The sequence below is a fragment of the Aulostomus chinensis genome, chromosome 23, assembly GCF_037954235.1.
Source record: "Aulostomus chinensis isolate RoL2024-O1b breed Wild chromosome 23, RoL_Achi_v1.0, whole genome shotgun sequence".
Lineage (NCBI taxonomy): Eukaryota > Metazoa > Chordata > Actinopteri > Syngnathiformes > Aulostomidae > Aulostomus > Aulostomus chinensis.
Window position 1 is genome coordinate 10,395,306 of NC_141342.1, and position 27,653 is coordinate 10,422,958.

General features: G+C 43.1%; 3 protein-coding genes across 14 annotated transcripts; 2 read left to right on the forward strand and 1 right to left on the reverse strand.

Annotated features, from left to right (window-relative positions):
* Window positions 1-36: 36 nt before the first annotated feature.
* luc7l (LUC7-like (S. cerevisiae)) lies at window positions 37-5,853 on the forward strand. 5 transcript variants are annotated; one of them, XM_086196304.1, is made up of 11 exons: window positions 99-248; window positions 1,157-1,227; window positions 1,548-2,456; window positions 2,547-2,645; window positions 2,882-2,992; window positions 3,092-3,235; window positions 3,323-3,499; window positions 3,756-3,844; window positions 3,951-3,980; window positions 4,098-4,259; window positions 4,819-5,853. In XM_086196304.1, exons 4-11 carry the CDS (start codon window positions 2,550-2,552, stop codon window positions 4,943-4,945), a joined length of 936 nt encoding a protein of 311 aa, XP_086052430.1. In that variant the 5' UTR covers window positions 99-248; window positions 1,157-1,227; window positions 1,548-2,456; window positions 2,547-2,549; the 3' UTR covers window positions 4,946-5,853. The 5 variants fall into 5 exon arrangements, with proteins under 5 accessions (XP_086052427.1, XP_086052429.1, XP_086052431.1 ...); XM_086196301.1 differs by lacking the exon at window positions 1,157-1,227 and having other exon boundaries at window positions 37-248; window positions 2,362-2,456; XM_086196303.1 differs by having other exon boundaries at window positions 82-1,227.
* On the reverse strand, window positions 5,684-16,452 carry LOC147239470 (epidermal growth factor receptor kinase substrate 8-like protein 1). Of its 6 annotated transcripts, none has more exons than XM_086196292.1 (19): window positions 16,431-16,452; window positions 14,753-14,803; window positions 14,496-14,654; window positions 14,267-14,416; window positions 14,082-14,158; window positions 11,840-11,952; window positions 11,609-11,658; window positions 11,390-11,519; window positions 11,215-11,303; window positions 11,052-11,126; window positions 10,137-10,285; window positions 9,838-9,982; window positions 8,476-8,528; window positions 8,269-8,377; window positions 7,932-8,057; window positions 7,705-7,828; window positions 6,648-6,813; window positions 6,345-6,477; window positions 5,684-6,256 (listed from the first exon to the last, which is right to left on the reverse strand). In XM_086196292.1, the coding sequence occupies exons 2-19, from the start codon at window positions 14,780-14,782 to the stop codon at window positions 6,170-6,172; spliced, it is 1,965 nt and encodes a 654-aa protein (XP_086052418.1). In that variant the 5' UTR covers window positions 14,783-14,803; window positions 16,431-16,452; the 3' UTR covers window positions 5,684-6,169. The 6 variants fall into 6 exon arrangements, with proteins under 6 accessions (XP_086052418.1, XP_086052420.1, XP_086052417.1 ...); XM_086196294.1 differs by lacking the exon at window positions 16,431-16,452 and adding an exon at window positions 15,794-15,936 and having other exon boundaries at window positions 11,609-11,655; XM_086196291.1 differs by lacking the exon at window positions 16,431-16,452 and adding an exon at window positions 15,794-15,936.
* LOC147239471 (sodium-dependent neutral amino acid transporter B(0)AT2-like) lies at window positions 16,310-27,370 on the forward strand. 3 transcript variants are annotated; one of them, XM_086196300.1, is made up of 12 exons: window positions 16,310-16,402; window positions 18,952-19,147; window positions 19,796-19,953; window positions 20,880-21,000; window positions 21,108-21,283; window positions 22,878-22,988; window positions 23,081-23,322; window positions 23,474-23,657; window positions 23,753-23,954; window positions 24,370-24,529; window positions 24,627-24,789; window positions 25,108-27,370. In XM_086196300.1, exons 2-12 carry the CDS (start codon window positions 18,958-18,960, stop codon window positions 25,354-25,356), a joined length of 1,956 nt encoding a protein of 651 aa, XP_086052426.1. In that variant the 5' UTR covers window positions 16,310-16,402; window positions 18,952-18,957; the 3' UTR covers window positions 25,357-27,370. The 3 variants fall into 3 exon arrangements, with proteins under 3 accessions (XP_086052426.1, XP_086052425.1, XP_086052424.1); XM_086196299.1 differs by lacking the exon at window positions 16,310-16,402 and adding an exon at window positions 17,487-17,825 and having other exon boundaries at window positions 25,108-27,369; XM_086196298.1 differs by lacking the exon at window positions 16,310-16,402 and adding an exon at window positions 18,686-18,756.
* Window positions 27,371-27,653: the final 283 nt, after the last annotated feature.

Here is a 27,653-nt window from a genome sequence, read left to right on the forward strand (position 1 = left end):
TTTCAAATGAACTAAACGGAACTTTCAAACAACAGATTATGATGTCATTTCCGTCTTTTAAAGAAGACAGCCGAGAACCTCAGCGAGAGGCGATGCTTGGACAAATTAGAACTCAAGCATAACAAAATATTAAGAAACTGTTTTCCGTTGCTTATTTTTTAATAGCGCTATCACCGGAAGACCCACAATGTCGGCCCAAGCTCAAATGAGAGCTTTGCTCGACCAGCTAATGGGAACAGCGAGGGATGGTGAGTTGCCGTAGCATGCTAGCTGAATTAGCTAGCTAACCTTAGCCAAGATGGAGCCAGTGCTGAAGCTGGCTTGTGTTGTCGTGTGATGGACAGGCCTGCATGAATGGATGTAATTACTGCAGAGGGCTGTGTAAAATATAGTAACGTTGGAGTGAATTAACTTCTTGCGAATAGCTTAGGGATTTGATGTTTGTATCCATAGTGGTTAATTTTGACGTAAGAAGTCCAAAGTTTATTTACTACAGATGATGCGGAAACTACGCTAAATTTTTAGCTAACGCTAGCAGACACTACAGGGTATTGCAGTTAATGCTCCTGTTTGTTCTAAGGATACATGTCACCCTGCTTTTAGATAAAAAAACCCAACATTTTCTCGAATTAAACTGGCGATAATTCTACTATGCCTTATTAATTTAAATCATTTTAACACTGAAAGGCTATGCTGTGACGTAAGCCTAACGTCAGCATGAATTGGGTCCTCATTTCCTGGGATTGCCTAATACAAGTTTAATCAAGCGCATTTTATCCGTCAATGGTAAGCAAATGGCTGTATGTATCTATGCATGATTCATTATCAGTTATCATTTAGAAATTACAACCACTGCTAAGTTATTTGGATACAAACATTAAATCTTAAGTCAAGTCACATTGGGCCTAAAATGCTAGCTTATTGCTGCCCTGTCACCTCTTAAGTCAGAGGTTAATGCAGGCAGATGATTGAATTGCTAACCATAGTAGCCCTTTGGATGATACTTTAACAAATTGGTAAATCGATCTGTCCAGTGAGAGTGAATCTGTGTTGTGAGCTTGTGGGTGTATGTGTGATGAGATTGATATCAAATTCTTCCCATGCATATGTTGCATACAAACTGAACAATTGTGGCCCCTTTATTTTATTCATTAAGGTTCAGTGTATCTTTGCCAGCCTACATCTATCTGCAAAGGAGTTGCAGAAAAGCCTCATGTTCATCGAGCCGTGAGTCACACATAATTTTTAAAGCTGTTATGATGAATATCCAAACAATATGTTTGCCTTCCGGAAGTAATTGTAGCCTTTTTTTTTTTTTTTTTTTTTTAATTACACAAATGGGTAATCCTAAAATGGCACTACAAATACAATTTGGAGTAGTTCTATGCAGCTTGAGCTAAGACGTCTGGTCGCGCTGAAACCAAACGAGCAGTTCTCAGCTTTCCAGTTGACGTCTTGTTTCAGAAGGCAATATTCAAAGGAGACAAAACCTTTGCACACATCATTTACAATCTGACTTGTGTATGACTCCCAACTTCTTACTACAGGTATGGGCAAGAAAACTGTTCCCATTTATACTTTTCTACAGCGGGTTTAAAATTCTGCAGCTGAGGGCTTGAAGATGCAGAAGGGTACAGTATGTGGTGCAGATCGCAGTGTGTATAAACTCAATTTTTTTCCTTGGTTTTCATTTATGTTTCTGACTTTGTTTCAATGTGTCAAAACTGTAAATGCTTGGCTGGAACAATTGTCTGGAAGTATTTATCTATTTAACATGTTCCTATTAACAGTTTTCTGTACAGTCAAAGTTTAAACTTTTGTGTTGACATGTAATTTGAGATTTACACAATTAAGGCCCCCTTTTTTTTCTTTTTTCTTTTTTTATACAAATGGCCCTTTACCATGTGCCATGCACTGATAGAATGAACAAGCTTAATCTCATGCTCCACAGTTACAGAGCTGACATTGAGCTTTTATCACAAGCTAAACTAAGTGTTGAGGATCTAATAATGTCACAGTCTGACTGAGGCTTGGGTAAGTTCAACACCAAGAATACAAGAAATCTCGACTTCATGCAGAGGCACCTGTAACTTCAGCTGTGTTGACACATCTAACAGAGGCACAGTTTCTCCATTTGAAGTTCGTACTCCACTTAAATGAAGCACAGAAATCCCCTGATGTTCAAAAAAAATCTTGCAATACTATTTTTACTCATTTAGCTGGGCTCAGATTGTTTGAGTACAATTACTGTCACGTGTCTGACCCATTAATGTAGTGCAGTTACATTTTGAAACTGATACCCCGTCCGCGCTAACAAAAATGCGAGATCTATCTCATTGGTTGTTTGTTGGATTGTTTCAGGCGATGAGACACGGCAAAGGGTGAAGTTCACGGACGAGCGAGTCTGCAAAAGTCACCTTCTCAACTGCTGTCCACATGACATCCTGTCTGGAACTGTAAGTAATTGTCCTCAATCCTTTTGATATCATCATCATTCATATTGGACTTAAGAGGTTGGATCATATCTGCTTGTGTTTTTGTGACAGCGTATGGACCTTGGAGAGTGCACGAAGATCCACGACCTAGCACTGCGAGCGGATTATGAAATTGCCTCCAAGGAGAGAGACCTGTTTTTTGAACTTGATGTGAGTGGTGATAAAAAAAAGAAGTAATACAGTTGTGATACAGTCATACAGAGGCTAACTGTAGTTGTAGCACGAGAACAATACAGCAATTGAAGTGCTCTGATGTGTTGGATGAAAGCAGAGTTAACAGTGAACTCTACCACCTGAGAGTCATGCTTGCGTTTGTTTTTGCCAATTACAGCTAGCCAAAGTTTTTTTTGGAATATTGATGTTTTATTAATAATGTCCTTCCAAAGGCTGTGGATCACCTGGAGTCATTCATTGCCGACTGTGACCGAAGGACAGAATTAGCTAAGAAGCGTCTGGCTGAAACTCAAGAAGAAATCAGTGCTGAGGTGGCAGCAAAGGTGAGTGGAAGGATATCTCTTACGTTGCGTGCTAGCAGCTATAACTAACTGTTGGCTGAGATGTGAATGTCAACTGTTTGTGTTTGGACTGTCTTACAGGCAGAGAAGGTCCATGAGCTGAATGAGGAAATTGGGAAGCTGCTGGCCAAGGCTGAGCAGCTTGGAGCAGAGGGAAATGTGGATGAAGCCCAGAAGGTCCTCCAGGAAGTGGAGAAGGTCCGCACCAGGAAGAAGGATGCGGAGGTGAGGAGGAACTACTTGATAAGTGTTGTTGCTTTTTAATTGTAATTTTTCCATCATCTGATCCTTTGATCTTGTCATGTTCCTTAGGAAGAATACAGAAACTCGATGCCCGCCTCCAGCTTCCAGCAGCAGAAGCTGCGGGTGTGTGAGGTGTGCTCTGCCTACCTGGGTCTCCATGACAACGACCGTCGTTTAGCTGATCATTTTGGTGGGAAGCTTCATCTGGGCTTCATCCAGATCAGAGAGAAACTGGACCAACTAAAGGTGAGGAAACTTGCCACATACACTCTAAACTCACTATAACATTACTTAATGGAAGAGGAGCATGCCAAAAAGGCTCAAGGTTGTCTGTGATACCATAGCAACAAAGTTATATCTGTAATGATGAAGCTGAGTGGGCTTCAATACAGTGTACCCTATACAATTGATGTTCTCCTTGCTCTGACATTGGCTGTCATAGCAACTGCCTTGAGGGTTGAGTTAAATCAGATTTCCTCATATTGTGTTTTCATGTGGTCAGAAAACTGTGGTGGACAAGCAGGAGAAAAGGAACCAGGAGCGTTTAAAGAGACGAGAAGAGAGGGAGAAGGAGGAACGGATGAAGAGGAGGTGAGTGCAAAATTTAAAATCCTGGTGGCAGCTGTTTTTTGTTTTGTTTTCTGTTATCATTATTTTTATTGTTATTAATAATTAATGTGATCCATTTATTTTCCAGGACTAGATCAAGGAGCAGAGAGCACAGAAGGTAAAGAAGTTTGCTTCTTCATCTTTATAGACGTGTATTTGGAATTCTTTTAATTTACTAAGTTGTGTTCACATTTACCACCTTAGATAAAACAGTCTTGTTTGTTCTTCTTATCAGGTCTCGTTCTCGTGATCGAAGAAGGAGGCGCTCCCGCTCCACATCACGAGACAGGCGTCGCTCCCGCTCGCGCTCCAGGGAGAGGAGGAGGCGACATCGCAGCCGGTCCCGCTCCCGCAGCCGAGGCCACCGTCACAGCCACGAGCAGAGCTCCAGACACAAGTATGAGCAATACATTTTCCAGATAATTATGTCAAGATGACTTTTTCCAGGCAAATTTCACAGAGAATGTAGCAGATGGACGTAATGGTGAATCGTATCTGCTTACCATTGCACCATGTTCGCTTTCTTAGGACTGATGAGATTCTGACAGTGAAGGTGCTGTTTGGGACACCATGGAACAGGTTTATCATAAATAAATCCTATTTAATTAAGATAATTGAAAAGGAAGTACGCCCAAGGTCAAGTTTCCTCAGAGGACTCAACAAATACTTTAGTAATGCTTTGTCTAGTATTTTATTTTTTCCAGCACAGATACCGGTGCAACTTTGACCGCACTTAATAGCCTGTAATTACGTCTGAACAAAGGCAGCTGGAATGTGTCTATATTGAGCTGAAATGCAATTCAGGCAAGATCAAAACAAACGTGCAAGTGCCTTCACATCTGAGCGTTGCGTGTTAAATGAACCGCTGTGTCCTATTACCTTGAATTCAAAATAGAACCCTTCAGTCCCATTATGACATAATAACATACAATTGTCTTTGTTGTGTTTTCAATTAGGTCATCCAGAGACCGAGAGCACTCTTCCAGAGACAAGTCGCGGGAACGAGAGCGCGACAGGAGGGATGGTATGAACGGTAGGTCCGATTCCCGCCGAGCAGACGACAGAGACATGGGGGACCTCTGAAGACCAAACTCCATCCACCACAACACACAACCTCCCGTCTCTCTCTCTCTCTCACCTGTTCGTCCATTTATACCAACCCAATGTTCTTCGTAGTCCTTGCCTCGACCCATTTTGCGCTCCTGCCTGGCTACTTTCTTTGCTTTTCCAGTCATTGAAGCTGACCCAGAGTGTACTCAGACCTAAAATATTGTATGGCATCACCTTTTCTAGCATCCAGATACATCACATTGCATTTATATGGGAGCGTTAGTTATTGATCAGTAGTGGTGTGTATTGCCATACCTACAACTGTAATATGGTGGCTGTTAATATCCAGTATGTCATCTTAGGTCATGTCGTATGTCCTCAAACTACCCAACAATAGAACCAGCAAACACACATTGGTAAATGTAAATGATGGTGATGCCCTGTTGAAGTTTTAGGGAACTTTCAAATTCAAATGCAAAAGGTATTAAAGTTGTTAGTGTAAGTATGTTCCGTCTCAACATGTCCTGTTTTCAAATGTTTTTGTTTTTACTACTAATCAAGTTTGGATTTTATGCTGCCAGAAGGGAAGGAATGTGGCCGAGATTTTGTCCAGTATCAATAAAATGCTTGTTCAAATGGTTGTTGAATCGGTGGCAAGTCACTTGTTTTATAATTTGTCTCTATCAGTTTATTTAACATAACGAAAATAAATTGTATCTTTTGAGTTTAGTGTTGGCATGTGAAGCAGTAGGTGAAGAAATGATACGTTCAATATGAAAACTGTACACATCTTTTTATTACCTTCTTTGACCCAATTTGGACTCTTTTTTTTTTTTCGATCACTTTATAATTAAATGCAAACAGGTGTTAATGGATGCATTGCTTTATCTAATGTGTGAGGTCATCTGTTTATGTTGTGGGAGTTTCTTAAAAATTCTCAATTAAAAAAAATCTCATTTAATATTTATTGTGTGTTGTCGTTCTTGGTCGTCATGGTGAAGACATGCTAATCACAGTTGAGCTATTAAACTATCACAGAAAAATATAAACACAGTTCATTTAAGTTAGTCCAGGTGGAAATAAGAATAATAAGTAAATGTAACTTGATTACAATTTACCCTCTTGCATTAAATGCATAGTTCAAATTTTCTGCCAGAGACTGCTTTTTGATTCTGCATGATGCTTTTAGCAATGCTCGCTGGCGGTTACACATTCATTCTTGTAAATTGATAATTCTAGAGTCCACTCCGCCGCGTCTCACAACGTGCTGCTCTCCAGTTTCAGATCAACCTTCATTTTCTGTTTCTCCATGACAGCCTCCAGCTCTGTAGCCCGCCGAGCGTCCTGTCGGAACGAAGTAGAACAGATGATCAGACGTGTGTCTTGGTACCTAATTGGTGTGTACCCGATCGCAAGGTTCCCCGCTATGTACCTCTAGTAGTGCCCTCTGCACAGCCAGTTGGCTGTACACTCTGGTGCCCTCATCTGGAATCACAGCTCGTAGCTCGTCCTTGTTGAGGGAGAAGAGCTGTGCGCCGTTTAACACTCCCAGACACGACACCGTCCTGAGAAACATGAAACAAAGGTGATGGTGAAGAATCTGGCAGAGCTTCTGTCTGTATTTTTTATTTCATCCCCCTGAGTACTTTGAAGCGGAGTTCAGAGAAATTTAATTGAACAAACCTCCAGTGTTTGACCTGTAAACAGTCAATCAGATGTGTGTTCAGTCACTCACGGTTCACTGAAGCCTTTCCCTCTGAGCCACTCGGCCACTTCCTCTGGAGGAGAGTGATAGTCCAGAGGAACGGAAGTCTCTGAAGCGCGAGGGATGACCAGAGGCTTGTTCAAGTTGGCCTTTCCATTGGCCAGCCTCTGAAGCAGCTCATCATTCACCATCACCACTGAGACGAAACAGTCCAATTTAACACAATTTTATGTATTAGATAAAACCATGAATTACGAATGAATGTGTATCTTTTCTTCCTAGTCATTTTTCTTCCTAGTCATTTCGAGTTTTAATCCAGTCAGACATTTCTGTAGTGTGATTTTCTTGTTAAATCTGAAACCACCTCCCCTGGAGCATGGCAGCCTCGCCGTAGTGATCGACCGTAATCGTCCGCCTCTATTTTCAGGAACTCTTTAAATGTGGAACTTTACAAATTTGTGAATGATGGGTGAACTCCCAGTTAAGTAATGCTGAGTTAAATGTTAGGTGGTGCTTCGTTTACCATTTATTCATGAATCTAGTCATCATTTATAAATGTGTTAAGTACTATTTTATTCAACTAAGCATGACTGTTATAAAGGTACTGTTGTTGTAAAGTGACACCATACTTTCTTTGCAGTGTTTGCAATTACACTGAAGTTTGTGCTCGAGATGTTTCGGTACTTCTGTTATCACTGTCCATCCCTTACTTGTGTTTTTAATCTCTGACTCACACAGCAATTTTGGTGGAATGGTGAAGATAATCCCTCCCTTAAGTCAAACCACCTTATCACATCACTGACGTCACCCACCCACTTACAGCAGAATGTCACAGTGTTGATGATAAAAGGGATATTTAAAACATTTGAGCTCTGATTTGATGTTATTGATAAACTCAGGATGAATAATCCAGCGTAAGGAACTACATTTGGTTCACACAGCATCATAGCAGGCGGCGCCTCAACACTCGTTCTCCACCGTAATACTTTTTGAGTGAAATTAATTTTCCCAAAACGTACAAATATCGCAATAAATTCCTTATCAATATCGGTGATATTGATAGTCATCCAGTGAAATATTGAAGTACCTTTATCGTTGTCCTCTGCGGGAGGCCCGTGCTGGTTGTAGGACTGTAAGCTGCGTGGGTGTTTGGGCGAAGGGGTGTGGGGCTGAGCGGAAGGGCTGGGTGCGATGGGAGGTGGAACTGGAGCCTGCAGGAATGTGGAGTGAAGAGCAAAGTCAACAGGAATTTACTCAGGTGTGTTCGGGTGAGAGCGTACCTCTGTGCTTGTACAATGCATGAGTGCATCTTACGCTGGGAGGCTTGTTGGTGACAGGGCTCTCTATGTGAGCTACAGGCTCCAGGATGTTGAAGGGAACAAAGCCGATCTGGTCGTAGCGATTACGACACTTCCACCAGCGTTTGGATGACTCAATGACCTGTCATAAGACATGGTGGTTGCTGCCAGTGAGTATGCGTCGATGACATGCCAAGAATTTCACCTAAGAATAGCACTACAGCTGCTATTACTCATGAACCCAAACTCAGCATAAACACCCAATATGCACGCTACACTTCTAGTATTTTTAAACTAATCACCGCCGAACAAAGAGGCCAGTCTAGTTCATGTTTAACTACGTATCTCAGTACCTCTAGTGTTTCCCCCTGTTGCACTGAGAGCTCGCTGCTGTTCCTGGCTATGAAGTCATAACTGCAACTGTATTGTCTCTCAGGATCCGGCAGAAACGCTTTGTCATCTCTGTGAGGAAAAGAGAGTCAGATGCTGTTATGAAGAGAAGAATCAGTCAGTCGGTCGGTATTGGCTGATTTTGATTGGTTTCTTCAGAGGCGACTTACGTTTCATCGCTGTTGTGAAAATAAGGGGGGGCTACCGGCTGGGGGAGCTGTTGCTGTTGTGGGTGACCAGATGGACATAGATTAATGAATAGGCGCGCGCGCGCACACACACACACACACACACACACACACACACACACACACACACAAGCAGGGGAACTTTGCCAGTTTGACACTTCAATCTTCCAGGACTTAGCTTAAAAACAAAAACACCAGTTAAAGGCTATTACGCCCTGTTCACTGTAGCCAATGTGACACATCAATAAATGCAGGTCTGATTAAAAGTTTATTATAGTCCTGTTAGCAAATGTCTTTACACCATGTTCAGATGCTAAAGTACTTTGTATCATATCAAGGGTGAGAAAGGGTGACAATGATCAAAATGCCTGTTTAACCCATCCTCACAACCGCAAATTTCATTTAATGTGTGATTTTTTTTTTTTTGACAGATTCCCAAAAAATGTTGGTGCAATTTTCAAAGCAAAAAAAACAACAACTCAACATTTTTTTCCATGACCCTTTAAGTGACAGGAGTAATCTCCAACTGCCACAAAGACTGTGTTATCAAGTGAGAGCAGGATTTTCAAGATGCAAACTAAAAAGGGGACATTTTAGCTCACAGCGATTGCAATATTCTCTAGACCACAGACAAATCATTTTTACCATTGCATTAAGTGGAGTCTCCTTTCTTTCACAACATAAAACATTCAGTAATGGCAGTTACGCCTTTGTGTAATACACGGAAGTTTTAAAGGTGCCTTTTCGCCTAATCCTGGTGCAAATCCAAGCAGTTAGAATGATCTTTAACTGCAGTTGGAGCCTCTCAGCTGATCCGGATCAGCTGATCAGGCTGCTTCGCCGAGGTTTGCGGTGTTTACCAAACACTTAGCTGACATTTCTGTCGATCTAACTTCTGAACTTTTGAACTCGTGTTGTCAGTTTGAGTGATGGGCTTCCTCTCATGTTCATCTCAATGGTGGGACCAGTCAGATCTGTGTAGGAAGACACTGCTGATACTCTCATCTGTATAACCCACTCAAACGTATATGTATGTTCATCAGATAATGGGGCAGGATGTGTGAATCTTCATTAGAATACATCTGAGCGTTCCAGATGAAAATATTAGCCACGATTGTATGAAAACGGGAGATCTTGCTGGCCAAACACACCAGACGGCTTTCCAGCCTCCCTTGATAATACACCGCAACAAGAGCTGAGGCTAATCTGAAGGGACAGAGGAGCTGGTGTTTATCACAATTGTGATCACGCTCAACCCCTGTGTTGTATTTGTACACACTCATATTTTGAGTGCTCTTCTATTGCTCACATGTTCCACCCATATCATACACAGGTATTCTGTACCTCTTGCTTTACTTGGAGGGCTTCATGTTTGTGTTGTGACTCGACTGGATCCTCCCAAACCTGCCCGTCTACCCTCACCGCTTCCGGCTTCCAGCTGTCCAAGAACACAGGAGTGTAAGCAGCCACAGGTCCTCTGAGCTGAGAACTGAGAGAGCAGGAAACAAATATAAAGTCGTTTAATGAAAAAGAAATAAATTATTTATACAATATATACAATAACCCTCCACAAAAAACAGTTACTGAGTTCATTTTCCCAGCGGCCAACTGAACACAAGCAGTGTGTGATGCTGGGTACTGACCGAGGGAGTGTCCAGTTGGGACCCAGTGACGCCCACAGTTGTCGCTCATCCTCACGCAGGTTGTCTTGTAGCAAGGACACAGCTGAGTTGGTGAGGGCGGGACTGACCACCGAGGCTCCAAGAGCTGGTCCCCCTGTTGTTTTAACCATCTGCACAGGCCCAGATAAGACAAAACTAGCGGTCACACTCCCCGCCCGCCTTCTATAGACAAGATAACTAACATTTGACACGAGTGGACACGTAAATGTTAATCATTCCTTCATCCGATTCAGTTGCACATTAAAGACTAAAAAAAAAAACAAGCTGAGCACAACTTTTATTAGAGGGGCACATAAAAGCACATACGCACACACGCACGCACACACACACACACACACACACACACAAATATAAGAGGCTTCTCAACACTCAGTATGTCTGCCATTTTCTAGGCTAGCCAGTATAAACCAGTATAAACAAATCAAACACACCCATTCCATCTCAGGGTGTTTTTTTTTGTTGTTTTTTTTGTGGTGACGTAGTCAAATCTAAAATGTCAAAGCTGAAACATAATTCCGAGCAGCAGCGGGGGAAAGCAGCCTATTTCTACAGACTGCAGCTGAGTTTCAGCTGAATGTCTGAACCAAGAAAGCGTTCTCCCATACGCACACTTCCACGCAAACCAGATAAACTAAATACCGCATTTATCAAACACACGAGGCTATCGCACAGGGAACTGCCTTCTGTAAACACTGGATGGAATGTGAATTCCCTGACAACATTGCTGAACGGTACTTTCTTATTTTTACGTGACACGGGAGAGATATTTAAAGGAAATCACATCCTAATCTTGCGGCCTCAGTTTGCCACATTAGTGACAACGGATGTCTCCCTTTTAACTGAAACTGGTGGAGACGTTACAAAAGCCTCACTCACAATGTCCAGAGGTTTGAATACATGATGGACGAGATCTTCTGATGAAGGATTGGCGATGGTTGATTTCAGACGGGCCTGTGAAGAAATATATGGAGGAATTTAATGGGAGACCACAGCAGGATAAGAAATACAAAAAAGAAAGGTGACCTGACTGAATACAGACCAGCAGGCTGAAGCAATATTTGAATTTTTGGAAGATATCAACAAATTCCTCCTCTGGCGGAGGGCGGGACTTCACAGTGAGTAAATCCTCTGTTGGTAACGATACAGACGCAGGTTTGTTCAAATTTGGGGTTATTTTTTGCAAGTGTCACCCACAAAAATAGATATATCTCTACCTTCAGCGCTTTGCTTTTTGCTTTTCTTCTTTTTCTTCTTCCTCTGGTTCAGCACAGTTGCAGCCTCCGCCGTCTGCTGCAGCTTGGACATGAAGGTTTCAATGTCGTCAAAACAGTGATTGAGGATGGCCTGAGGAAGCGGAAACCAGTTTGTTAGATTCTTCGGGTGTGATTTACAACCGAAGGTGACTGAAGGAGATGATTGACAAGGAGGCCTACCACTTCTCTCTCTGCTCGCAGGAAAGAGATATCGGCTCCCCCATTTGCTGCTTTTACAGAGAAGAGAAGATTCAGTCCATCTGTTTTCATTTTCCTTCTACCCTTAAAAACACCCCCCTCACACACAAACACAATGCAACATTGACGCTCCTGAGAGCCTGTAACCTTAAATTCAACACATCTTTCCCAAATAGTCAAATTCTTTTTAGAAAAATAAATACTTCTTCTCACCTCTGAGTCCAGGGTAAGGTGGAGGGTTGGATGGAGGGGGATTTGGAGCATGTGGGATCGGGGGGCTTGGAATATCATAGGGGTCGATCATCTCTGCCCCACTTTGTGGAAGCCTAAACGGCATGAGAAAAGTTTTCTCTCACTATTTTGTTAAAGTTTTACTGCTGATAACTTCCATGCTGATGATGGAAGCAGTCAATAACTCTGTCACAGGCTCCACCCTGCATAGGATGAGTTCTAAAACCCACATTTGACTGTCAGACAGGCTCATCCTCATTCTGGCCACAACCTTGGAGACTGATTACAACAACAGGAGGACATCTTGGAGCAGTGATTCCTATCAGACAGTGAAATAGAATATCATTTGACACTGCTAGATCTGCTGATATTGCTTTTAGTACAAGTACCGTAAGCAAAATGTACTTTATCACAAGTTAAAACACTCATTATGCAAAATGTCTTAATCCAGGGCATTAGATCTCTGAGTTTACGCAGGAACCCTCCAGCCAAAGTGTCTGAACTTGGTGAGGAGAAGATTCAGTCAGTCTGAGGATGTGGGCAGAGACAGAACTCAGTTCATCTACGGGCAGCAAAAAAACCTGCAACTTTTCACACTGAGTTCCGCTGAGGTTGTTCTGGCAGAGATACCCCCGCTATAATTTACCATATTTATTCCTTACTTCATTCGCATGCACATAGGAGCAGCGTTTTAATAGAGCTCGTTTCAATATGATACCCTTGAACAATTTTATCAATATACAAGGAACCAATCATGTATTTGACTCGAGAAATATTTATTCGGAAGGCTTTATATCTTGGGGGACGGCGTGGCTCGGGAGGAGAGTGGCCGCCTAGCAACTGAAGGGTCGCCGGTTCGATCCTCACTTCCCCCGGTGACCATGTTGAAGTATCCTTGAGCAAGATACTGAACCCCTAATTGCTCCTGATGGCCCTGCGACGACTGGCAACCCGTCCAGGGTGAACCCCGCCTCTAACCCAATGTCAGCTGGGCCACTGGGTGTCAGCCACCCCCCCCCCCCCCCCCACAACCCTTCACGGATAAGCGGTATAGAAAACGGATGGACGGATGGGTTTTATATCTGCACGCATCAGCAAACATGCCAGTTACCAATCCCAATATTAATATCTTTGTTAGTGTAGAGGATTAAATCCGCCGACTGATCCGTCGTTCCTGTTCTGCAGCCCTTATTCCCCTATGACAGCATAGTAAACAGCCTGACTGTGCTTACTCATGATTCATGTGTGTATCACACTCAACGTTCAATTAAGATTCTCCCTCCAACCAACACCAGTTTTCAATTGAAGCCATGCAAAGAAAGAATCTGTTTAAGTCAACGCTGGCCTCACCGTCTGTTTTACCACATTAGTCCGTCCTTCAAGAGTCCTTTAAAAAAAATCTCAAGGCAGGTAACCCATGCATCGCTCCGCTCAACTCTGGGCTCTCTGTCACAATGGCCTTGTTATCTCTGTTACACCTTCTCAAGTTATGTACAAACAGGTAAAACTGGTCTCTCTCTCTCTCTCTCTCTCTCTCAGTCTGTCTTTCTGTCTCAGTCTCTCTCTTTCTCTCAAGTGTTTACACTGTCCTCCCTCTCTCTCTCTCTCTCTCTCTCTCTCTCTCTCTCACACACACACACACACACACACATTCTTGTACTTATATCTTTGTGAGAACTTTCATTGACCTTATACATTCCCTAGCCCCTCACCCTAACCCTAACCATCTCAACTGACTGCCCGACCCTAACCTTGACCCTCAACCTAACCAGAACCTGATTCTAACCTCGACCCTAAAACCAAGTCTAGACCCTCAAACGGCCCTTTGAAGGTGTGAGGACCGGCTAAAATGTCCTCACTTTCCAAAAATGTCCTCACTCTCTCGGTTAAATACACACTCTAGTCCTCAATATGTAGCAAGTACAAGAACACACACACACACACACACAGGTGTCACCCTGGTCTTTGATGTAGTGGAAAATAAAACATAATGGGAGACAGTTTCATGGGAGACGGGTCTGAGCTGCCTTTGGTCTCCTGCCTTCGCTTTTGTCTCTCTAACAACAAAGTGGAACATTAAAGCAAAGATACAAACCTTCTTCCTTCCATGATGAGACAACGCAATGTCAAAATTCATCACAACCGTTTGATGTTTTTCCCTCACAGATCTCTACAAGCAAACTTGAGAAAAACAACAACCAAAAAAACGTAACTTTGACTGTACCTGAGTGGATCAAGAAATGTCTTTGGCCTGTTGGTGGAAGAAACCGCCCGCACAATGTTGTCACAGATGTGCTCTGCCTGTGAGAATAAGAATCACAAAGTGGCATCACTTGTAGAACCACCGCAACCAGAGTGACACATTCCCTCTGAGTCAGGCAGGGCAGCTGCTCAGGTGCTATGACGTACCTTCACAGCCTCACAGCTGAAGAAGAGAATATCCGGCTTCTTCTGACTAGTGCTTTGGCAGACGAGCAGGAGGAGGGATGGAAAGCGTTTCTCTGTGTCGATGGATTCGCAGCGGTAGATGGAACTGAAGGAGTAGTTCTCGAGCTCGTCCTGTATTAGCAGATGATTCTTCAAACCACAAGCCAAGCTGTTCTCTCACCTCTTTGAATCACCGATCATCTCTTCTCACCTGGCTCTGTACGTCTCGGAGATAAATGGACTTCGCTCCAACATCCAGCAGCATCTGCTGACTCCACAGTTTTTTGTTTTGAGCCAGGTGGGAGAGGCGTGTCTGAGCCTCCTCTACACTCTCCACATCCCCACCCTGGAGCGAGAACGTTATCAGATGCTGTAAACACACACGGGGAGGGAAGAAGAGAAATGCACCTTAAAACACGCCATCTCCGGGGAAGTGGGCTGAGTTGAGGCGAGGCAGATAAGACTTACATTAACGAGATATCGCGAGAAGTTCGTCATCCCTCGATCACCGAGATGTGTCTGTTAGAGAAGTCGTCAGGGAAACAGGTTTCAGAAAACTCTGAGGTGGAGTTATAAAGGGTGTTGCCAGGTCACCTTTGACACACTAATAGGCTCATGTTTCTTTAAGGTTTGCCGCCACTCTTTCCCACACCAACAAGTAAAGAAACACGATTCAAATGTTCCCTTCCTCTATGTCCGTCTGTAAGAGCTGTCATCCATGTCTGGTTCAGTAACCTGGGATCTCACTGTGTGAGGGAGCAACCAAACCAGTCCAACAACAAGAAACTGTATCTCACCAGTCAATCAATTTTCTCCTCAGAGACCATCAGTACTGAAACCACTGGTATCATCAGCTCAGTCAGTAGCACTCACACCACCTTAACAGGTTTCAAGCAGCACTTTTGTATCCGTTTCATTTTTTTTTTGGATAGTCAAGTCAAAGTAGTGGAGTTGGAGGAGGATACGCAATTTCAAAATAAAAGTCAAGTGTATTTTTAGTCATGAGAATAAGCAGGAAGTTGCGCGAACTATTCGTTTTCATCAACTTGGCTGGATTTTAATCACCAGCGTAGTTGAAACTTCATGTTTCTACAAAAGAAAAAAAGGACCAAGACCTTCTCAGATACCGAAAAACATCGCAACTGTGAGCATTCAAGATTATTAAAGTGTTATAAATTATTGACAGTATTTCACCTCAATTCTTGGAAATAGAAGTCTTTTGTACATTCATCTTTTTTTTCTATATTTTATCCTGCATCTGTCTTTTTTGGTACATAGGAGAGAACATGACACAGTTTAACTGAGTGTATGAGAGGTTTAATTTCAGTTAATCCACCGTCACTCGGAATGTAACTTTAACAACGCTACAAATAATTGCATTGTTAAAGATTAATTTAAATTCACATTCTGTGGAGTTTAAATTAAATTCCAAGGCTGGTCATTATTTAATCTCCAATAATTATGAATATTAATCCAAAATAATATTAACAAATATGAAAATCAACTTACCCTGATTATCAGGCTTTCAGTATTTTAATACTTCTTGTGAGTTTCTATTTAATGCCGACAATCGAATCTCTCCGCTGCCACCTTTCTCAGTCTTTATTGCCCTCTCTCACACAGCGGAGGTTTGTGTGTGTTTCACCTTGCGCAGCCCCGCCCAGTCTTCCTCTCCACTTTAGAAGTTAAAATATTTACTTTCTCCTTCTCTTTTCAGAACACCCCCACCAGCCCCCCCCCCCCCCCCCCCCACACACACACACACGCACGCACGCACGCAAGAAAGAGGGCATATGAGGGGGCGCAACTATCAGAAGACCCTCTATGAGGTTGGCATTAAAACCGTTTTTTTGGCCCCCCCTCTCTCTCTCTATATACACACACACACACATATATGTGTATATATATATGCAAGGTACAGATGGAGTTGACTATAAAAAAGGATATCACATTTCATAATAGCTGTTAATTGGAGGTTGACAAGCCTCCCTCTCCTGCACCAATGGAGACAAGTAGAGGGCGGAGTCACGTAGTAAAGCTGCCAGCGACGGTCGCGCTTCGCTCCCGTGTCAAGACTCTTAGATAACTGTAACAGTAAAGTCGTCAATCTGACACAAGGTATTTATCACTTTTAAAATATACTCACCTCGTTTTATCCAGGAGAAGGTTATCTGACAAGCTTGCAGCAAGAGTAGATTTGATTATTTTTGTTTGTCTTTAAAACAGGCTTACGTGGCAGACAACGTGTATGAGCGTGTGTGAGTGTGTGTGCGCGCGCGCGCGCGTGTGTGTGTTTGAGAGAGAAAGTGAAACGATGTAGTTTTGCGCTGGAGAAATGTTTTTTTTTACCTTTCTAGGTTGGTGAGACTTCATTAGATTGATAATACTGTAATTATAATGTGGTTTTTGTTGTTATTGTTTATTTGGCATCTATTTATTCCCGTTATACTGCATGGGAAAAACTTGACTTTACTCAAACCAGCTGGAGGGAAACACGCGAGTTTGATTGCGATTGCAACAGCTTCGTGTTACTCATAAATGAAAAAGTAAAAAAAAATTAAACAAAATATCAACAACGTATAATTTGACCATGAAAATTCCCGCCAACCTTAATATTTACCGTAATGCCTCTCTTGTTAAAGGAAGCCCCGCTACATGGTCATAAATAACAAATCAGTGTTGTGCTCAGATTTGATTGAACTTCAGTTTGTCATCCGGAGTGGCGAAGTTGGTGAAGTAAATCAGACAATTGATGATGACACGATGTTGCGTTCACTGATCCTGGTAGTGGGTCTCAGAGCGTGCGCTAATAAAAAGCAATTCTTTGTGTAGAATTCACTTAGTATTAGGACTCCTGCTTCGACCATCTGTATATGTATATTTATATGTATATTTATATGGAAAACTGTTGACTTGATTCCTGTAGATCGATGACGCGTCCTCTGTTGGCATGTGGTCAGGTAGAAGCTTTGATGCCAAACTACCGGAACAGATACGTCATGACATCCCAAGTATTATTTCCAACTTTAGTTTCTTGCCAAATTGAAGTACCAGCTTGATCGCAACATAACGATTGGCCTTTCTTATTTCAAATGCACTCTGATGCGTTTAACATGAGGGACATTACATCTTGGCGCTATTACTGGCAACAACAGTGACAGTGCTGCATCACCGCCACTGCTGTGATGCTTCGTGTGCTCCGAAGGCTCATATTTCCTACATCCCCGATGATCAGTGGACGCAGCACCAAGAGCAGGCGCGGTCTATTGTGCTGACATGTGGTAGGGGAAGCCTGCTACTATAAACCGAGCTATTAGTCTGCTTTAGTTTTATGTCTAATTAGCAGCGCCATAATATCCAGTGACTAAAGTTGTTGTAAAACAATAGATTAAAAACAATTTAGCTCGTGCAACGCGATTCTTATCAGGGGTGCGGGTAACCGCACGTGCTGGTGAGGAATTAAGGATTATCGTCTCGGCGTGGTTCTCCCGGCTCCAGCATTTCTTCTACCTCCTTGTTGACGACCTCTGCTGCCAGACAGGTCAGTTCGGAGTGTGCTACTTTGACTGGTGGAGAGATACAGACACGTGGTCGGTGATGCTCGACCGACTCTTCCTCGTCGGTGCTCACTGGTTGGTGTAAAACCGCGCAATTACGCTGCCTTTAAAATATACTATGGAGGTTACTACGTGGATGTAGCAGCTCATACGTAGCCGTGTGTGCCACAGTACACGATGTAGTGAACAAGACCTCCTCTAGACGTAGAGATTATTATACACCTGTGTGTGACAACGCACTCAGTGAGTCATAACCAGCTGGAGGGGTAGCTAGCTAATCAAAACACAGGATATCAGCTCATCTTTCACGCCACGGTGACACTAATATTTACAACAATAAAACATACCCTGATGTCCATGGGATAGGCAGGTTAAATCGTACAAATATCTGGCAGTAACTTAATTCAATTTTAGTGTCACTGTAATACAGGTAATGGTGCAATCGTGCGCTGGTGACCGATGCTAACGCCCGATAGCCTCCTCACTAGCATGTCCACCCCCAACCATTTTATTATCCTTCTCTACTTCACCGACAAGTCCACGCTGTTCATGTCTGCCATGTATTTTTAGTCTCTTTTTTGAAGAGGAAGAATCTTATTTCTTCGGTGAAACAAACTAATGGTATGAGGGTTAACATTAAGTGCACCGTGGTTAACATCGTCTCCTCTCAGCAAGAAGCTTTCGGGTTCGAGCACGGGATCTTTCTGTGTGGCGTTCGCGTGTTCTCCCTGTGCCTGCGTGGTTTCTCTCCGGCTTCCTCCCTCAGTCCACAGACATGCATGAAGAGACTCCTAGTCCCCTCTCCAAATTGACCCTAGTGTGGTTGTCTGTCTACATGTGCGGCGACCTGTCCAGGGGGAACCCCGCCTCTCGCCCGAAGTCTGCTGGGATAGGCTCCCCCCAACAGGCTAAATGGTAGTAAATAAATGGATGAATGAATTAAATCAAGCCCAGACAGCACCAGCTTTAATTCATCAAGTTAGCAACTGGACCAGGGAGCTGATTCCATTCCAGTTCTATGCCTGTGTCCCGGAAGCACAGTTTGCTATGAATTTGTGCTGTGGCTCTACTTTGTTTTAACAAGTGCTTTCTTTTCTTTGGTCTGTCCAGTTAAAGATGGAGAAGCAGCTTTCTCCGCCAGTGGCCGATGGCTGTGCTGGTGATGAGAATCAACAGGATTCGCCTGAGCCTGCTGCCCGAGCTGGCTGGAACAGTAAAATCGAGTACTTTTTGGCTCAGGTGGGGTTCAGTGTTGGGCTCGGCAACGTCTGGAGGTTTCCGTATTTGTGCCATCAAAACGGAGGCGGTGAGTAACTTCTTTTGACATCCACATTGGATGGCTGCCTCAAGATGAGCATCTGATGAAAGAGAGACATATAATATTGTGTTTTAAATACATCAGAGGGGTCAGACCCAGATTAATCTGTAAAGTTAATCCTATAAAATGAAAACTTAATCGATAATTTCCTTGTAATGACAGGAGGAGTGTTAGATTCTTAAAGTAAAAACCAAAAGGTTAAAAGAAATTTGAGTGGATGATATTTTACACATTTTTCAGCACAAAAAGCAAGTCCCCGTGCCTGTTTTGAAAATATTGAGCAAACGGAGGAGGGATGAATCCGTTGAACCATTTAGTTTCTCCCCAAGGATGAGAGATGATGTGTGCCAATTTTGGTTTGAAACAATCCCGTATTTCACCCCACTGGTAGGTTTTTATCCACCCGTCAGCACCAGAAAAGATCTTGAGGTCTAATGATATATAAATATATAAATAACTTTAAGGCATTCAGAAAGCACGTATCCCTCACAAGGTGCCAATGATGTCATCAGCTCGGGGTCATTTCCAAAATTGAATTCTCGACTGAAATTCTGCCATTTTGCCAAATCTCAATCGAAATCCATCCTCAGATTTCGCTCCCATTTGCTAACTGGATGCTGTCCTCTGCCTCCTCAGGGTCTTTTCTCTTCCTGTATGTGTTGCTGATGTTGGTGGTGGGTATTCCCTTGTTCTTCCTGGAGCTAGCAGCCGGTCAGGCCATCCGACAGGGCAGCATCGGAGTCTGGAAGTCCATCTCCCCAAGGCTGTCAGGGATTGGCTATTCCAGCTGTGTGGTAATTTTTTTTTGGCAATTATTTCATCTGATGTGTGGTAATTTAGGAGTTGTTCAATGATGAACTGACATTCTTACATGACTAGAAATATTGCTTTCCATTGGATTCCAGAAAACCATTTACTTTATGACTGATTGGCTCTTCAATGGAGGTATTGCTGTACCTTTATTATTTGCAAATGCGCATCTCTTGATTTCTTTGTCTGTTGTTTCAGCCTTTTGCCACCAGATGTCCTCATTTGTACCTTTTTGTTTTGTGTTTGACAAATGTGCCCGCCTGCAGTGGTTAACACTGTCGCCTCACAACAAGAAGGTTGCGGGCACGGGATCTTTCTGTGTGGGGTCTCCATGTTCTCCCTGTTCCTGTGTGGGTTCTCTCTGGTACTCCAGCTTCCTCCCACAGTCCAAAGACATCAAGAGGGGACGAGGCTGATTGATACTCTAAATTGACTGTAGGTGTGACTGTGAGTGTGAATGGTTGTTTGTCTCTATGTTGGCCCTGCGATGGACTGGCGACCTGTCCAGAGTGAACCCCGCCTCTCGGCCGTAGCCCCCCCACAACCCTGAATAAGAATAAGCGGAAGCAAATGGATGGAAATGTGCCTGCCTTTGGTGATTTTTCTCTCCATTATCATCATGTTGACAAGCAGGCCTAATATGTGTGGAGTGAATCTGGAAGCAGAAGGCTCAATAAAAATGAAACTATTGAACACCCCCCCCCCCCAGAAAAAAAAAATCCTAAATAGGCCAAGCCAGCTTTTCCATAACCCACACACGGAGTGAGATATGCATTTGCAAATAATAAAGGTACAATAATACCTCCAAACTCTGCAACCATTTAGATCTTTGTTGTTGTTATGGTCAATTAAAACAAAGCATACAGTAAAGTAATTTTCTTATTATCCTGATAATCTCCCATGTCCGCAGGTGTGCTTCTTCGTGGCTCTCTACTACAATGTGATTCTTGCGTGGAGTCTTTTCTACCTCGGGAACTCATTTCAATACCCTCTACCTTGGGAACAGTGTCCAAAACAGGACAACATAACAGGTACATGTACAGCCCCCCCCCAAAAAAAAAAGGTTCAGTCGCAGCACTCTAGACAGAAAATTCAAACAAAAAAAGAGAAATAGTTCATACTTTTTTTCTTTTTTCAGTAATGGAATGTGAAAAGAGCTCCCCCACGTCCTATTTTTGGTACCGCAAAGCTCTGGATATCACAGACTCAATCAACGAGACGGGCACTTTCAACCCGTACATCGTGGGCTGTCTGCTGGCCGCCTGGACCATTGTGTGCCTGGGAATGTTCAAGGGCATCAAGACCTCTGTCAAGGTGCGTGACTGATCTGCGTCTGCTTCGTTTTATTGTCAGGAGAGCTTTGTCAAGCCCAGAGGTGTGGCTGTTTTCCATCCAACTCAGCTCCCTTCTCGTGCATGTGAAGTTGGGCTATTCAGAGGCTCTCAGAAGCCTTGGGGGGGGGGGGGTCTGTAAGTTACTAGCTGAGTTAATGTTTCAGTTGTCTTCGTGTCAGATATTATGTCTGAATTGTGTTCTGTCGGTTTATATTTTGTTGAATTTTTGTTTTTAATATGTGTTTGTTGTCAAATGCTTTGGAAACATTTATCCTTTTTGATGACTAGAATTTTGACAAACAAAAAAAAAATTACTTCATTTAATCTGATACTACTGCAGTATGAATAACAAAATGATGTAATATCTACGCTTAAGATGGGATATTGCAGGCTGAGCTCAACTGCTTGGTCAGATTCTAGTCCGCCGTTGGACTTCTTTGTATGCGATGGAATTTCTGGAATGTCTGACGTAGGTGACGGACGGTGACGTGACATAGCGCCTCAAAAGCCCCCACGTAGCTTCAGCCAACAAAGCAAACCTTTTTTTTGGACGACGTGGGGAGCAACTGGAACATGTCTGACTTTGTAAGAGAGGATGAAGACGGTTATTTCTGGACAAACCAAGATCAACCAAATCTTTAAAAAAAAAAAAATGTCACAGAGGTGTTAATATTTTACAGTCCACAAGAGGGGGAGGAAAAAAAAAACGGTATAATGAATTTTTACTTGAGTGATCACGCAACCTGCCCACCCCGCCGTACAAGATAAACAAAAACCACAGTATTCACAGTAAATCATCTTGCGTCGCATTTCTTTGCCGCCATCTCTGTGCGATTCCGAGTAAACTTGGAGCGCCACCTCTCAGAGCAAGATCAGATTTAAAAAAAAAAAAAAAAAAAAAAATCCAGAACCTTCAAATATTCATTTTTCACTCTCGAATGGTGGATTATAATTACTATTCAAACTTTTGAATATTCACTGAAGTTATTTACGACTGTGTTTGGTTTCCCATCCTTTTTCACCGAAGCTCTAGTGTAGTGTTATGAAGAGCTGTCATGAAGTTCAGGCTCTACCCAGAGGTTCCAGTGAACCCAGAAAACACAAGTAACTTATTATATCACGAACAAATGCATCAGCAGGCGTGGAAAGTTCACGTTGGTGTTGTCATCTTCGGCGAAGCGTTCCCCTGCACAGGCTGACATCAGGTGTTCCTCACATCTGCATCTGTTGACTGAGGCAGTTGCTGATTGGCATCTCCAGGGCCATAGATTCTACCCTTAACAAGCTATCTGCTTCACACTCGGGTCTAGAGGAAACTATAGTCATCTCTGTAGGGAAAATGGGTTGTTATGGTAACAAAATAGTTAAAAGATAACATAAACATACTGATTGTAAGCAAGCATTTAAATTAAAAGTCTGAGGACGGCTTTGTCCTTTTTCTATAAAGCCATGGTTCACTGTAAGTACCTATGTGCCCAGGTAGAACCATCAGCTGGATCCTGGCAATGCTATTAAGACCTGAAACTGGATAAAAATATGTCCGTGTAAATATAACCCTCCTTTCTCACTTCCAGGTGATGTATTTCTCCTCCATCTTCCCTTACGTGGTGCTCTTCTGCTTCCTTGTGCGAGGACTCCTACTTGACGGAGCCTTAGAGGGAATCACCCACATGTTCTACCCCAAGGTACATGTTGATAAAATGTCTGCTTGAGTGCAAAGAGAAGGGAGGCAGAAAACTTCTTTAAGACGCCCGTTTTTCCCTCCCAATATTTATAGCTGGAAATCTGGGCGGACATACAGGTGTGGCGGCAAGCAGCTACACAGGTTTTCTTTGCTCTGGGTCTCGGCTTTGGATCCATTATCGCCTACTCCTCCTACAACCCAAAGAATAACAACTGCCACCGTGATGCCTTCACTGTCTCCTTTATAAACTTCCTCACATCAGTGCTGGCCACTCTGGTGGTGTTTGCTGTCCTTGGCTTCCGGGCCAAACAGAAAGTCTTGCCGTGTGTTATCAGGTATGTTGGAATGTAGTATTTATGTCGGACAGTACATAAGGTGTGGGCATGCGAAACCAGGTATGCAAGGTCTCTATCAGATGCCACATTTTACGTGCATTCACAGAATATGAGGGTACGATGCATTTGTATCCTTTTGTCTCTTCCGTAGGAATATGGAGGAGTTGTCAGAGCAGGTTCGCAGCGGTTATGTGGACACAAAAATGATGCCGACCTTCAACTACTCTGACCCAAGAGCTGTGGCTCTGGAGCACTACAGGGCCTGGTTTAAGCAATATGGGAACAGTCTCCAGGGCAACTTCACGGACTGTGACCTGGAGCAGGAGATGCAGAAGGTGAATAAATCATTTTGAAAATTTTGAACGCATTTGATTGATTTTGGTGGTTGTTTCAGACGTGGACTCTTGAGCGCACATTTGTTTGTGTTCAGGGTGTGGAGGGCACCGGCCTGGCTTTTATTGCCTTCACAGAGGCCATGTCGTGCCTGCCTGGCAGCCCTTTCTGGTCAGCACTCTTCTTCCTCATGCTGCTCAACTTAGGACTCAGCACCATGTTTGGCACCATGGAAGGAATCCTAGCCCCCCTCACTGACCGCTTCAAGATTCTGGCAAACAACAAGACCAAATTCACAAGTAAAGACAAGCTCCACCTGCTCTACCTCCACTCCGGGCCTCTGTCAGTTTCGGTTTGTTGAAACATCCAACAAAACCCTCAAATCAACCTAATCAGCTGGGTTTATTGTTGGAAGTTGAACACATTCAGTGCTCTGGTGTGATATCAGAGGGAGTTGCAATAAGATTTTATTGTGTAGTTCCTCAGAAAGTGTCACCATCAACGCGCCCACAGATATCCCTTTCGATAGTATTTGAATTTTGGTTTTGTGGTATACCATCACATACTCGACCAACAACCCATCAGCCTTTTATTTTGACACCCTCAAGCAGAGACGGAAAAAAAAAAAACCCGGCACAAATCATGCGGCTCTCCACTGTTGTTATGTGCTCTTTAAAGAGGTTTGTCTTAACGCGTCCGCTGTGGTTGTTCCAGTTTTCAGCTGCCTCACCGGCTTCCTGATCGGCCTGCTCTTCACTCAACGCTGTGGAAACTATTTTGTGATGATGTTTGATGATTACTCTGCCACGCTGCCCCTCATCATTGTGGTGGTATTTGAGACCTTCAGCGTGTCCTGGCTGTATGGAGCTGATAGGTGAGGTCTACTGTCATGAATCATCAACTTGATGTAGTATCTCAGTCATTTTAAAATAAAAACATGTCTGACGCGTTCCCTCTTCCTCTTCCTGAAGATTCCTGGATGACATTGAGGCAATGTTGGGCTGGCGCCCCCATGTCATTTACAAGTATCTGTGGAAATACATTTGCCTGCTGGCCATGCTGGGGCTGCTGGGAGCCACCAGCATCCGCATGTTCATCTCACGACCTACTTACATGGCATGGAACCAAATGAAGGTATAAAGAGTAAAAGGGAAGCCAGAGTACAACCTGAATACGTCACAGCCGCCAAAACTGGTCTAACCAAATAATTCGACTTTATTGATCTAAGACTCTCTACAAGGCAACTGCTTCAGGCAGTGCAGTCACAAGATGTGTTGGGTAATTCGAACAGATAAGAGAAGTAAATAAGAAAAGTGAGCCGTCTCCTGTCAGTCACTTCATCCTGAAGTGGAACTGAATTAACTGATGCAGAATTGACTGCATCAGTTAATTCAGCTATATAAATCAGTTTGATTTCAGGTTGTTTCAGTTCATCTTTGCTTCGTCTTTCAGGCTTCTGAGGAGAACCTGCCGTACCCCGGATGGGCGTTGGCTGTCATGGCCTCACTGATCATATTCGCCATGTTGCCTGTCCCACTGGCCCTGATCAACAGTGTTCTGCGGGACAGAATGAGACGAACAAACAGAGATACAGAGAACGGTCAGTACACCATTGTAGACACAGATGACAAGTGTCAGACCCCCATGACTGACATGTCCGAGCTGGACCAGTGGAACGGGGCTGCTACTTCCCTGTCTTGAATGTCACATTTTACCTGCAGTACTCAGACTGGGAAATATGGAACTAATAACTTGTGAATTCCCAGCTGTTGATTTACCAGAGCTTTGTTCCAAACAGGTCAAAACAGTAGTTCATTGTTGAGACCGTAAGCCATAGACATCACATCGATGTTTCTTTTTTAAGATTTTTTGTCTTTTTACAAATGTGTGTGAAATACCATTGATTATTTCAAGAAGCCTTTACAGGCTACTAAAAATATCCAGATCCAAATACCCAGCACCCTCTCACTTGCATTTTGCCAGGGACTCAATGAATGCCTGTGTAAACTCTGGACCTCTTATTTGATGCTCCTTTATGGGACAACCCCCCCCCCCCCACACACACACACACACACACATACACACACACACACACATTAACGCATTCATGTTTGGAGTGGAGTTGCTGCACCACTGAGCCTGAATCAAAACAGAAATCAAAAGGAAAATGATGCCCTGATGGTGTCTAGTTGGAATATACCTCAGCTGTACTGTGGCCAAGGAGTGTAAATTACTGCAGCGCCTATGGATACGTCTCCATACGACACACAAACTCACACACGCTCATTTTGCCATCAATAACCTGCACCTGCAGCTCATTGATCTGCCCCTCCCCGCCATGACTCCTGCTTTCTCACTCAAACTCGGCAGTTGCTTGTTGGATTGATTCCGTAGTTTACCAGACGCTCCCTGTTCTCTTGCATCTTAATTGAAAAGTGTCTGGACGCATTGTATCTGAGGACATGCATTGATTCGGGATGTGGATCAAAGCCGTCTCAGACGGCGGGCAAATGTTACGGTACGCCCGTTCCCTCTGTGCATCTCAGGAATCACCAGAATGGCGAGAAAGTGAGGGGTCAAAAATGGTTCGAGATGGGAGGCTGAATTTACTGTTACTTTGGGAAGGACCTAGTGAGTTTTTCCTAAAATACAAAAATGGCCACTGTTCAACACACCGAAGCCATAGGACCACGTTCACAGAAAGACAGCTGAGTCACTGTTTCAGTTCCACATTTAGATAAATGTTGTGTTTACAGGTTTGTTGTGGAGCAGCACATTACGTAGCATTCAGTTTTTCGCACTTGGTTTGGTGCTTGCTATATTAGCACAATTATTTAAATACCCATCATCCTGTTAATATGCTGTTGTTGTCATGTTGTGTCAGACATGACGAAACAAGTGTATAAAAGTTTTCTAGCTTTAGAGTTAAGACAAAGAGCAACTTGATGATTAGTTTTCCCGGATCTTTGTCAAGAGTCATGGTCTATACATACAAGAGATTATGACAGAAGTCATGTAAATATGTGCATAGTGAATGTTAAGTCTCTGCAACAACAAATCAAATTGAAAATTTGTAAGAATGTGTGATTGTGTATCATTTATCTCTTTTAAATGAGTCAATTTGCATGAAGCTTTATTCAGTCATTATTCAGCTTGAGTGTAAGAGCGTCGTTTAAAAGAACCACGGAGCAGAAGTACTACTTCTGATGTCATTGCACTATGTTAACAGTTATCCTGCACAGCTTGGACTGCTTCAAAGATTTGCAAAAGCCACGTTATCGTTCTGTTCTGATTTTCATAAATGATGATTGAAGTGTCAGTTGTTCATGTTCCCCGGGTTCTGTCAGAGATGGATGTGATGAATGTACACGGACTGATGCCAAGTGCCTTCAGGAGGCTGAGCTAACAAAACCTAAGAAGCATTCCAGCATGTGTTAAGTTTGGAAAAACATTTCTTTTTGCAGATAAACTTTCAGCTGTGTATTTAGGCAGTATGTATAAAGTATTTTTTTGAAAATGTAATATAATTACTCTATGTAATATATTGTTGCTGTGGTTTTTATTAAAACATTTCTTTCTGCACACAATTGAACTTTTGATTTTTTTTTTTTTTTAAACGTAAACAGTAACATAGCCAGATACTTACCTGATACGAGTTCCATAGTAAACTGAATCAGTTTTAGCTTGCTGATGACTGTAGTTCAGATTTAGAAAACTGCAAAAACTGTTGGCTCACTGAAGCCAGTGGGGATGCGAGAGGCCACCGTGATGTCACGAAGCAGCAAATACTCAGCCTCACTGCCAATGAAATTCCTCTGACGGAATAACTCAGACCGCCAATGTTTACTTCATTGCGGTCTTTTCCATTGAAGCATAATACCACTCAAATTCCCACACTTGTGGCAGTTTTTGGAGCGAGGAGCATTAATCTCTCCTTTCTTATGTTGTCTACCTGCAACGTTATCAGGCTGAGAACGCCTACGAAGCCCCTCTAAGCA